At 42.3% G+C, this 12,040-nt stretch overlaps 1 protein-coding gene across 1 annotated transcript in view; it reads left to right on the top strand.

The window, feature by feature from the left end:
- Positions 1 to 12,040, top strand: part of ptch1 (patched 1) — a 49,832-nt gene that overhangs the window by 16,260 nt on the left and 21,532 nt on the right. Inside the window, exons 3-12 of the mRNA XM_084945527.1 lie at positions 1,288 to 1,477; positions 2,321 to 2,390; positions 2,503 to 2,594; positions 3,902 to 4,097; positions 4,231 to 4,352; positions 6,301 to 6,448; positions 7,847 to 7,978; positions 8,096 to 8,251; positions 8,589 to 8,687; positions 9,801 to 9,926. Coding sequence (XP_084801653.1) covers positions 1,288 to 1,477; positions 2,321 to 2,390; positions 2,503 to 2,594; positions 3,902 to 4,097; positions 4,231 to 4,352; positions 6,301 to 6,448; positions 7,847 to 7,978; positions 8,096 to 8,251; positions 8,589 to 8,687; positions 9,801 to 9,926 — 1,331 coding nt within the window. The remainder of the gene's footprint in view (positions 1 to 1,287; positions 1,478 to 2,320; positions 2,391 to 2,502; positions 2,595 to 3,901; positions 4,098 to 4,230; positions 4,353 to 6,300; positions 6,449 to 7,846; positions 7,979 to 8,095; positions 8,252 to 8,588; positions 8,688 to 9,800; positions 9,927 to 12,040) is intronic.

The raw sequence follows: 12,040 nt of genomic DNA, 5'->3' as shown, positions 1-12,040 counted from the left end.
TTACACGGATTGAGCAGAATTGTTAAATTGGATTAAGGCATAATAAAATGTTACAGATTTTTCACACAGCCGGCTCTCTCACTGGACAGTTTTCTTGTTTTGTGTATGTGTGTGGCTCGGTGATCAAGTGAAATAATATGAGTATAAATTGCTCAAGCTTTCGCTGAGCGTTTAGACACTGATGACTGAACGGCTCAAATCATCATCTCGTAAATTAGACACAGACACACCAAACTGGGGGATGCACATGAAGACACATGAATCTTAAACCTGAACGCAAAACGTAAACAATTCTGGTACTTTTTTAAAATTTAATTTGCCTTATAATTTTGCCCGTCTTTGCCCATCCTTGCATGCCCGCATTCGTTTGCATGCATGTGTGTGTTTATGTGTGTGCGTGTGTGTTTGTGAGGGATACTTTGCCAGACTTTCCTTGGATGTACTTGGGTGGAGCTGGACAGCTAAAGGGTCTGAAAGGCTGCTTTTGTAGCTCGGGCTAGCTCAGGGCTCAGAGCGCACGCACAGGGCTTAGTCTCACCACAATACTGGGAGCAAAGCCTGGAAGACAGCCTCTCTCTATCAAACACACACACACACACTAGTGTCACACACACATGCAGACAATGTGTTTTGGCGCTGCTGACAAGTTAGCAAATTTGAGGAGAAACACTGAGCTGTTTGTGAAATGTGGATTTGTTGAGGTGATGCTGCTTTTGTGGATTCAAAGGACTTGGGATGTTTGCCATTGTAGTGTTACAAGCTCACTGTGAGGAGAGTGCTTTTATTTATGATACAAGTCAGATAATGTCACAGACAGGCTGTGATGTCTTTGGGTCTGCTTTGCAGAACGAGCAGGGGATCTCTTGTGTGAGTCGCAGACTTTATAGCACACCATGCTGTTTGTGTGTGTGCATTATTATTATCTTGTAGTTCAGAGCAAAATAATGCATTAAAATAAAAAAGTATGCATGATCTGGAATGGATCTGGTAGTAGTGTGATGTTTTCTAGACAGCTGTACTCCTGTTTTACTTGAAGAACCAGAAGGAAAGTCAGTGTTTTAACCTTTACTGTGTCTATATTTTGCAGATATTTGTGCCTTTGTGTCAGAAAAACACAGACTTTTTAAGCACATATTCAAAGCCAGCACAATTCTGGCCCCTAACCCTTACGTGCAGTTTTTCTTAACCTTTAACTTTACTAAATAAGATTTTGTGAATCAAATGCAATAATGGTCTGGATGTTTTCACAAAAGCCTTAAATATGTAACTTCACTCTTCTTTGTCAAGTTGGCGGGCGTGTGAACCAGGAACTCAAGTATACAAGACAGAAGATAGGCGAGGAGGCCATGTTTAACCCTCAGCTGATGATCCAGACGCCGCGGGAGGAGGGAGCCAATGTTCTAACTGTGGAGGCGCTCCTGCAGCACCTGGAGTCAGCTATCCGAGCCAGCAGAGTTCATGTTTACCTTTATAACAGGTAACGTGCCTCTTGTCATTTTGTATTTAAGGATCATGTTTTCCAATTCTGGACAAGTTAATTCAAGTTTAATATCTTTAGTCCAATAACTGTATCTGGCTTCCTCTTTATTCTAACACAGTGGCCAGTATTCAGTGAGTGTAGCCCTGTTATAGCTCTGCCAGTCCAGGTATAAATTCTCTTACTTGTGTGTCAGTCAACATTTCTCAGCTACAACGCTGACACGATGTGCTCAGCTCATTCAACATTGTTGGAAGTAAATGAATAAGCTGATCCCAACAGTGGAGTAACCCTCCTGCAAACTAGCATTTGGAGGTGTGATTGCAGAACGGCACAAAAAATCTAAAACATGCAAGATAAAGTGGAATATACTGCAATACACTTTCACTTTATGAAAAAAGCTCTATCCTACAAGCTGGAACAATTTATTTTGAAATATGTCTGAGTAGGAGTGCTGAAAGGTGCTGTAACGTGGTGCACATGTGCAAACTTTTTTCTGTATGCTATCAACTCTTGTGCTTATTTAAAGAAAATCATATCAGCCAACACTAGAATCAGCAGGAAAAAAACAAATCGATGCACCTCAAGTGGTAATCTCTGAGTGAATTCATTGCTGTACATGATGAGATATAGCAATTGTTCTGTGTGTACAAACACAAAGAAATTCGTAATGATGAAGGATATATTTGTATTATTCCTTGTTCAGTTGATCCTGGGTGCACTCGTGGTGTTTATGTGGTGATGAAAAAGTTAAACTTTTGTTCTGGACGAAGCATTCTCATTGGGAGAAAAGTTTCGTCACTCATCCAAGTGACTTTTTCACTCTTTTTTTCTCCTTTTCAGACAATGGAAATTAGAAGACTTATGCTACAAATCAGGGGAAGTAGTCACAGAAACACATCACCTGAATCAGGTGAGACACAACCAGCACAGTGTGTATAGTTTTTCTGTTTTTGACTTTTTATCTCTGTATTGTTGCTACTTCGGCAGTGTTTGTCAATTCTATTATTTGCTCAACCATTTAGATCATAGAAAGGCTACATCCCTGCCTCATCATCACACCTTTGGACTGCTTCTGGGAGGGGGCTAAGCTCCAGCCTGGAACAGGCTATCTCCCGTAAGTACTTAAAAGCTCTTTTTGACTAGACAGAATCTGCATTTGTGATGTGATCATTACTACATATCATTGGATTGACCAAACTCTTCCAAGCTTATGGGCAAATGATCAAATCCTAATTGGGCTTACATAATAGCTTTATTTACTGTGAGGCCAGTTGGCAAACTGATTCAGATGATGTTGGGACAATAAGACCTAAAGTGCTGAGCTCAGCTCATAACGGTAGTGTATACAGTAGCAGTGGCAATGTGATAATGAGAAAGAGATGACAAGAGATGTGAATCTTTGGATCTTGCATTAGCCCCTTTTGTAAGTGGCAGCTCTAACACACTCAACCCATCTAAAGAAACACCACAGAGAAACAAGTGTGTGTATGTGTGTATGTGTGTGTGTGTGTGTGTGTGTGTGTCCTGAACTCGTCCCCTCTGAAGGCTCTATTGTAGTGGTTGCTGGCATGCGTATCGCTGGCGATGGTTTCTCTCGAGCCCTGGGCCTCACACCATTGTCTGGCCGTTCTGTTGCTAATGGCCTGCTGCTACAGTAATACTCAGCAGACCTTTACCTCTGCATGTGTTTACGCATGCCCATATTGTGCATCATCTTCATCAGTGCATACATGCGTTTCTGTCGATGTGTAAAGGTGTATCAGCTTGAGTCACCATCATCAGAGTGTGTGGATGTGTGTCTATCTGTGTGAGTGTGAGTGTCTGGACCTAGATGGTAAATAAGGTTTTTACTATGTTCTGGTTGGGAGGCTGGGAATAATAACCCAAGCCTGGTTAAGCACATACAATGTCGTCTGAATGGCAGAGAGAAAAAGAGAGATCGGAATGTGTGAGGAAAAGAGAGCATAGAGGGACGAGGTCTGGGTTGGAGCAGGAACTCAGCTTTTGCATGATGGGAAATTATCGCCACTTATTACCTAGCAAGAAAGAGATTAGTTACCGTTATCAGAGTTGTGCCTTTTTCGTCAGCTAAAATGTAATCTTGAACTTTTTATCTTTTTGTGGTTTTATTCCCTGGAATGAGAAATAAAACGTGATGGGCAGATAATGTTTAAGAACATAAAACAAAACCTTTCATTCAAACAGGTGTAAGGTAATCTTTTGTAATCATCCAGATAGGCCAGAATTTGAATCTAGTGTTGACCTGTCAACTCTAATGGATATAGTGGATGGCTTAGGTAACATTTTTTATTGTCATTTGACTATAAAATTTTACTTTTTGGGGATCCAAATACAGCTATTCTTAGGAACAGAAACCTAGCACCATAAAAGCACACTAACATTTGCCTTTAACCTTTGCAGAGGCAAAGGACTTGTGCAGTGGACCAATTTTGACCCTAAGGAATTCCTTGAGGAGTTGCCACAGCAAAACCACGTGGAAATCTTTGAGGAGATGTTAGAAAAAGCGGACATTGGGCACGGCTACATGGATAGACCCTGCCTGAACCCAGCCGATCCTGACTGCCCCCGCACCGCGCCCAATAAGAACTCGACTAAGGTGGGCATGCATCAAGCCTCAAGCTTTTGGCTCGGAATATCTCAATAAGTGTGGGGTATTAATATGTTTCGGTCAAACGTAAAGTGTTTAGTTTGAGTTTAGTTGTTGACAGTTATTGCTTTTATTGCTCCAGCCATTCGATGTGGCACGGGCTCTGAGTGGAGGCTGCCATGGTCTGGCCAGGAAGTACATGCACTGGCAGGAGGAACTGATTGTTGGAGGGACCACCAAGAATGGCAGCGGACCCCTGCTCAGGTAACATAACCAAACTTGCTTCTTCGTAAACACTGTAGTAATCATGACAGCGCGTATTCTGGACAGACTGTGTGTTTTTTGTTCTCTTGTGCAGCACGTGCACATTTGCGTGTGTGCTGTGTGCTATAAATCTTGCAGTCATTAGCAAATTCCAGTGAAATCTTAGAGCTCCAGCTGTTCCTGCTCAGTTCTGGCTGCTCTGCTTGGACAGTACCCACTCACACACACACGTGTATGCACAGAGTGATGTATTGCCTGGCTAGTTTGTCCAAATATACAGTGATATGTGGACTTAATTCCAGCACAAGAATCAGGTAAAAGCCTAAAGATTAGGTTGTATGCCGTCCGACAACATACAAGCTCAACACATGATAAGTGAACAAATTAAAGTCTGGCACTTTTTGTGTGATGTTTATGTAAGTAGAAAGCATGAAATTTGCATAGAAATGAAAAATGTATTTAGTTTCTTCAACAGCAGCTACAGCAGCAGTAACATCTTTTGCTTGTGGACCTCCTACTTTAAGGCTAAAATGCACTTTTGGTGCATGCATGCATGCATGTTCAAAGGCAAACTCACACGCACACACATTAACACACATACTGGTCACGGAGTACAGTGGGGTGCGTTGTTTGTGTTTTGTGGTTGTGTTTTTTCCTGGCAAGGTTGGGTCATTAGAGTGTCTGTGCGTGCCTGGCTGCTTGTGTGTGTCTGCGTGTGTGTGAGTGAATATGTGTAGTATGGCTGCTCTCTCTGTTGGGCTGTTACTGCTGGCACTCAGCTTCTTCACCTTGTTTACTAACTGCCACCATTACTGTGATTATCACCATATTACACAGCACACATTCATAGAGACGGGCAAATGTCTTCTGCTTTGGTTTATATAATTTTATGATTTGAAAATAAATCCACTCAGTAGACTACTGCTAAAAAGCTGCACTCTGGTCCTGAGTCATTTATTATTACCTAATCAGCCATATTACTTTATTACCTTCATAATTTATCACCCCATTAGCGGTGTGCATTTTTCATTACACTCAATGTCGTGGTCCTTAAGATCAGCAACCCGTAGAAGGGCTGAAGGAGAGCTTGCATGTGGGAGGGAGACGATGCATGTGAGGAAATATGTAAATACACAATTAAATTATCCTTATTAAGCTTCCTCTCACTGGGTTTGTATATGATTTTGAGATATTGATATTAGTAGTTACAGTGCACATTTGAGGTAAAACGACTTGCCGTCTCTTTCAGGTTTTTAATTCAGTTTAGCTTTGTGCCGTTGTGTTTGGGTCACTGAGTTTTGGGGCATTTTATGCCATATATGTCACTTTGCGTTCTTCAGAGTTGCTCATGTAATGACAGGGAGTTTGTGTGGTTTAAGAAATGACGCATGTCTCACGGCTGAGGGCATCTGGGCTCAATAGTCACATCAGATGGAACAGTATTTGCTCAGACAGCACATGTGCTTAGCGCATCGTTTATGATGACTGATATCCAATGTGCTCCAGGCAATGTGACTTTGGTTTTGTTTCATTTTTCTTTCCCTTTTACTGCTTAAATTAACACATTCTTTGTTCTGGGATTAGAGATGAAACTGAAAATTTTTCCTGGGAGGATTTCATCTTATTCTCTCATCTCCCTGTTGGTTTGATGCTTTTGAGGGACCATTATTTTGATGAACACCTAATTTATTTTTACTTTATATTCATGGAGTGTTAGATATCGCTGTGAATCAAAGAGCCTAAAACTTTGCAAGTCCAAGTTTTGATTTTGTTATTATTTCGCACAATCCAAAGAGCCTGCTCATCATCCCACGCTTCCTTTCTAGATGGGATGTTCTCACTGAAGTCTTGACCTCCTTCCTTTTGTTCTCTCATCCTTTCCATGTTTTCCTTCCCATTTCCCTCCCTCATTCTCTCTCTGCCACCTTCCCCCTTAACTCCTTTCCAGTGCCCAGGCCTTGCAGACCATGTTCCAGCTGATGACTCCCAAGCAGATGTTTGAGCACTTTCGGGGCTACGATGAGGTTTCCCACATCAACTGGAATGAAGAAAAGGCTGCAGCTATACTTGAAGCCTGGCAGAGGCGGTACTCTGAGGTAAGGGCCAGAAAATTTAGAAATGAGAGCGAGAAAAATTCAGAAAAAGAGAGAACGAAAGAGAAAAGAGTAGCGAAATCTACCCTAAGTCCTCTATAGCCACGTTGTAAATCACAGACCGGATACAGGTGAACATGGGAAGGCCCCATCCAAAGCCGGGGCCCCTGATAGATGCTAAAATCACTGTTGGTGTGTGGTAAAGGACTAAAGTTTTCCTCTCACTCATGAGTAGAGAGGGGCAATAGAGCAACAGGGTGAGCATGTCTGGAATACATTAAGTGAGTGCTGGATATCTCTCTTTTTCTTCCTCTCTCTCGCTCGCTCGCCCCCTTAAACTTACACACAATCACACATGAACACACACTCACAACTTCACACACAATCGCTTTCCCAGCTGTGGCCCCATTGGTGGCTCATGTGTGACATCATCTGGTCTTTGTTTTGGGGGCCCCAACCTCTGTTCCACATGGTGTGACCTTGTGTGTATGAATGTGCGTGTGTGTGTGTGTGTGTGTGTGTGTCATTTATCTTTGGGTCCAGAAATCACAGATTTTTAACAAAATGTGATCATATTTTTAAACACATAGTTTTATTTTTTTAAGCTTCAAAGTGAAAAAATATGCCAAAAATTTGCATTTTTTATTTGTATTATTCACATTTAGGCGTGTCTGCAAGAATATGCACGTATGTCAGTATGTGTGAGACACATGTGGAAGTTTACATGTGGGTGCGAGTGTGTGTGTGTGATCTAGAGCGTGTTTCTCAATGTGTGTCAGCCGTCATTGCTCCCCACTGAGCAGTAACAGCAGTTCAATGCCGAAGCCATCTGTCTGTCCTGAGATAGTAAGAGAGAGAGAGGGAATAGGTCAGGATACTGTCTACAGAGCCTCCTGATTCAAGGCTCTTTTTTTTCAGAGACAGCCTGTAATATTTAGTTCATTTAAACCTAGGGAAGATGTTATATTACATAAAAGAGGGACAGCTTGCGCTAAATCACTGAAAATTAATTCCCTTTTTCCAGAAATGTGCATTTTAGATACCACTGAGTAAGCGGCAGCAACAAGGTTGGTCAATTATCTATTCTGCTAAAATTAGATTTAGTTGTATTTTGATAGCTGAGGCAGATCTAGTTGGTATATTGAGGGGAAAATGAGATAGGGATAAGAAAATCTTGTTGCAAAGTTCCAGACCAGTAAATGCTTTACTGGTCAGTAAACCAGATTTAAATATTGATGGAGCTACTGGTGCTGCATTAAGAGTTCATTTATAAGTGACCTATTTTATTATTTCTAATCTATATACATATATATTTTATAGTGTATATATAGGATATTTAATCCTATTTTAAGATTTTTTAAAGAGTTTCTTCCTCTTTATTTACTATTGTCTTGTCTTCAGGCGGTGCAGCACAGCGTGTCAGCAAACTCGTCTCAGAAGGTCTTATCTTTCACAACCACCACTCTGGAAGATATTCTCAAGTCTTTTTCGGACATAAGTGTTATCCGCGTGGCCAGTGGGTACCTTCTGATGGTAAGACTAGAGGGAAGGAAAATTTTATTCAATTTTTCTCTGCATTGCTTGAAACTGAGAAGGGACTTACAGACAAAAGGGTGATTGATTAATGGTTTGCTTGCTGTTTGTGCCTAGCTGGCCTATGCATGCCTGACCATGCTGCGATGGGACTGTGCCAAGTCTCAGGGGGCTGTGGGGCTGGCAGGTGTCCTCCTGGTGACGTTGTCAGTGGCAGCTGGTTTGGGCCTCTGCTCCCTCCTGGGCATTTCCTTCAATGCTGCCACTACGCAGGTAACTCGCACACATGCCACTGGACCCAGTGGACTAAAGGTCAACACAGCAGCTGCTAGTAGACTTGAGTTGAAGTCTCTGCTAGACTTAAAATCATTTTCTTAAATTGCCTAATTGAAGTGCGTCAACACCAGCAGAATAATGTACACAAGATAATGTAATAGATATTATTGGGCACTGGAGACAGGTTTTGACGCTTCATTTTAATTTACCTTAGCACCAGAATTTGAAAAATATTGCATGGGTGTGTATCTATAATAATATGCAGTTGTGGCTACCCCTAGAATAGCAAACCTCTGAGGTAAAATCATTAAGCTTGTGGGTGTGTGTGCCACAGGTGCTTCCCTTTTTGGCTCTGGGAGTTGGAGTAGATGATGTGTTTCTCCTCGCCCATGCCTTCAGTGAGACCGGGCAAAACAAGAGGATCCCATTCGAGGTGAGGCAAACATCCACCGTCACCCATTCCTGCACATCCCCTTTGTTGTTTTATCTACTCCGCGGAGGAATGTGTGAAAGCCTGCCTGTGCCTGTGATGTAGCATCAAGCAAACCATGTGCCACACACCCAGCCTTCTTATCTAGGCAATGCTCTGAATTAAAGACGTTCATTTTTAAATGGATTAATATGTCTGTTTCTATTAGATTATGACTTCCTTGTTTCTGCTTTACACACAGATTGATAAGTTACACACACACACTTGTGAGTGGGTCTAATAAAATAAATAAATAAATAAATAAATGTTCAGGGTGTAATTTGATGCATTTAAAGTATTCTGTGTGCTCTGAAGTGTGGATTAAACCAGGAGCAAGAGCTTTCTCATCCATTAGCTGATGAAGTGTACAGAATCTAATAAATAACATTAAAAAAAGAACTGGCTGTGTGTGTGTGTGTGTGTGTGTGTGTGTGTGTGTGTGTGTGTGTGGAGTGTGGTAGCTTTTCATCTCCAGAGGGGAAAACACAGGCATGTATTTGCTTGTTTTTGTTTTCCCCTACCTCCCTCTCGTTCAAGCCCTCGTCTCTATGCCTCCCTCATCCCCGAGCTTCTATTGTGTGGCTGAGATGAAAACTAAACAGAGCCGAACCTGATCTCTCCTGTCTGATGCGTACACACACACACACACACACACACACACACACACACACACACACACACACACACACAAAGATGCGCATGCCTGCAGACGCTCTCTGTGTGGTCCTGCACGTCTTTAAATCTTCACACAGTTGCCGCCAAAGTCTTCTAGAGTTGTGTGTTTATCACTGTTCTCTTTGTGCGCATTATATTACAAGTTTTCAGCAGCAGTGATTTTACCAAGCGTTGTTTTGTTCTGTCTGCTTTTTCCTCCGTTACTTCAAACAGAAGTAGACAGGCCCAGGTGGATTATTTAAGCACTTCAGGGCTTCAAGAAACATCGTAATCACTGTCAGTCATATCAGTATCATGATAATGGTACATAATCTCCAGTATTACACGTGTGCCTCTGGCTAAACTCTGATCAAAAGTTTCATTGCTTTTCCTCTCACCAACTTCTCTTTCTGTCTCGACAAGGATCGCACGGGGGAGTGTCTGAAGAGGACAGGGGCCAGTGTGGCTCTTACCTCCATCAGCAATGTCACAGCATTCTTCATGGCAGCGCTCATCCCCATCCCAGCGCTCAGAGCCTTTTCTCTACAGGTACAGTGGCTAGTGAGTGAGGGTTGTATGCGTGCGTGTGCGTGTGTGAGAGTTCAGTCGTGTGGGGCCTCTCTCTTACTAATAGTCCTGTTCCCGTCTTCATTGGCTCCAGATTTCTCCAGACTGTTGTTTTATTGATTTCATTCATCACATTGAAAGTGTGTACGTCTGTGTGCGTTTGTGTGTGTGCATGAGGAGGAGTGTGCATTTTGTTAAATCCCCCCCTCCTCCTTCTTTGAGCCTGTTTAGTGGTGGGCCCGGTGTCTGTCCAGATTGTGGCTTAGGTCCTAGTAACTGAATCCCTCTGCGAGTGTGTGTGCGCGTCTGTGTACTCACATACCCTCACATCCATGTGCATGTGTGCGTGTGGGGAGTTGTAGTATCTGTGTGGGAGGTTTGAAACGCAATGGCCTAGATGTTTGCATGTGCGCATGTGAGCGAATGTACGAGCAAAGGTGGGGGAACACGAGAGGGGAGCTCTGACTTCTCTAACATCTGTCAGTAATTACAGACATCACCAGAACAGCGAAAACTAGTACAAAATGCCTCCAATAATCAGTGAATTCCTAATTCATTTAAACAGTCAGTCATAGCGATACATGCGCTAAAGAGAGGATAAGGTCAGATAAAAACCTCTGGTTTGAAGTTTGAGTCACTGCAGCACTAACCTGATGGATAGAGAAAGAAAAGGTTACATACATTTTTTTAAAAAGTGATGGTTACAACAACAACAAATTTGACATCTCACCTTTGTGTTGAATCAGTTTTGGACTGATGATCACCTTAATCTTCTTTAATCACATGGGTGACCCTCCATTAATGTGAGGGTAGGTATGCGTGCCGTTTTGTCAAAAATCTGGTTTGTTCGGTTTATTTACCCAAAAGAGTTTCTGTTTTATTGTTTACATAAGGTTTTCTTGACACCATCTTTATAGTCAGAGGCACTCTTATGTGGGTTAGCAAGCCAAAATGGATGATCACAAAAGCCGGTTAGTTCACCCAAGACAGGACGCCAATCCGCCACTAAGACAAAAAGGCACTCATTAAGACTCAAATATACTTTTGTGACAGAATAGGAATAACCACTTATGTTAACTTACTTGCCTCTGGCCTTTGGGGAGGATGCCAGAGTACCTGAGGGACAGTCCACTGTACCACTGAACCATCACAATCAAGCACACACAATAAAAGCATTCAGCTGAGAATTTCAACACATATTTTGCATAAGGAAGCTATGAAAACTTGTAATACGCATTTGCAAGTATTTGCAGTTACATAAGTGATGTATCACTGACTATATGAAAATATTAAGTGATTTCCCCCTCCTGTTTCTTGCTCTTTAGTCCTCACGCACATGCATAGACTCACACACACTTGCATGCACACACAGTGTGAGGTAAGATGTTGCCACATTGAGTACAATATTAGCATGTGTGGATTGATGGCTTTAGTAGAGAGAGTCTGTCAAACATGATCCATTTACCCCATGGGTCTAATCCATGGAGCTTCGTTTTCTACACACACACACACACATTGGAAAAGACGCATGCTCAACACACACACATACGCATACCATGCATACTTCACACTAGTGGTTTTGTTACCGCTAGACGGTAAAACTTCCCGAAGTCGACATTCACAGTGATACTCATCTTTTATTATCGAGTGCATCCACACACCGCAACCTTGTGTCAGTGCCTGCAGTTTGTGTTGGCGTGTATGTGTGCGTCTCTTTATCAGCATTAAACACTTCCCATGGTCGACTCCACCTTGGATTCATCGCTCTTTCGCGCACACTGCTGCGTTATGTCTCATTCACTTCCTTCTATCAGTATAAACATAAGAAAAGGAATCTTGTCCTGATAACAGCAGCAAAACACACACACACAGAGGAACACACACATTCATGTGCAGAAAACAGATGTGATGATAAATATCCCCACTCTGGGGTCAGCTCACGGTCACTGTGTGTGTGTGTGTGTGTCAGTGGACTCATACTGTATCTGTCTGGATGTTAGTGGGCCAATTGAGAATTAATTGTTCTGCTCTACTTACACAGCTTTTTCTTTCTCCACGTCTCCTTCATTGACATTATATCTCTCTCGTTGACTGAG

This window comes from Perissodus microlepis, chromosome 12, assembly GCF_051167445.1.
Source record: "Perissodus microlepis isolate ML-2025 ecotype Zambia chromosome 12, ASM5116744v1, whole genome shotgun sequence".
Lineage (NCBI taxonomy): Eukaryota > Metazoa > Chordata > Actinopteri > Cichliformes > Cichlidae > Perissodus > Perissodus microlepis.
This window is presented reverse-complemented; position numbering and strand designations above follow the sequence as displayed.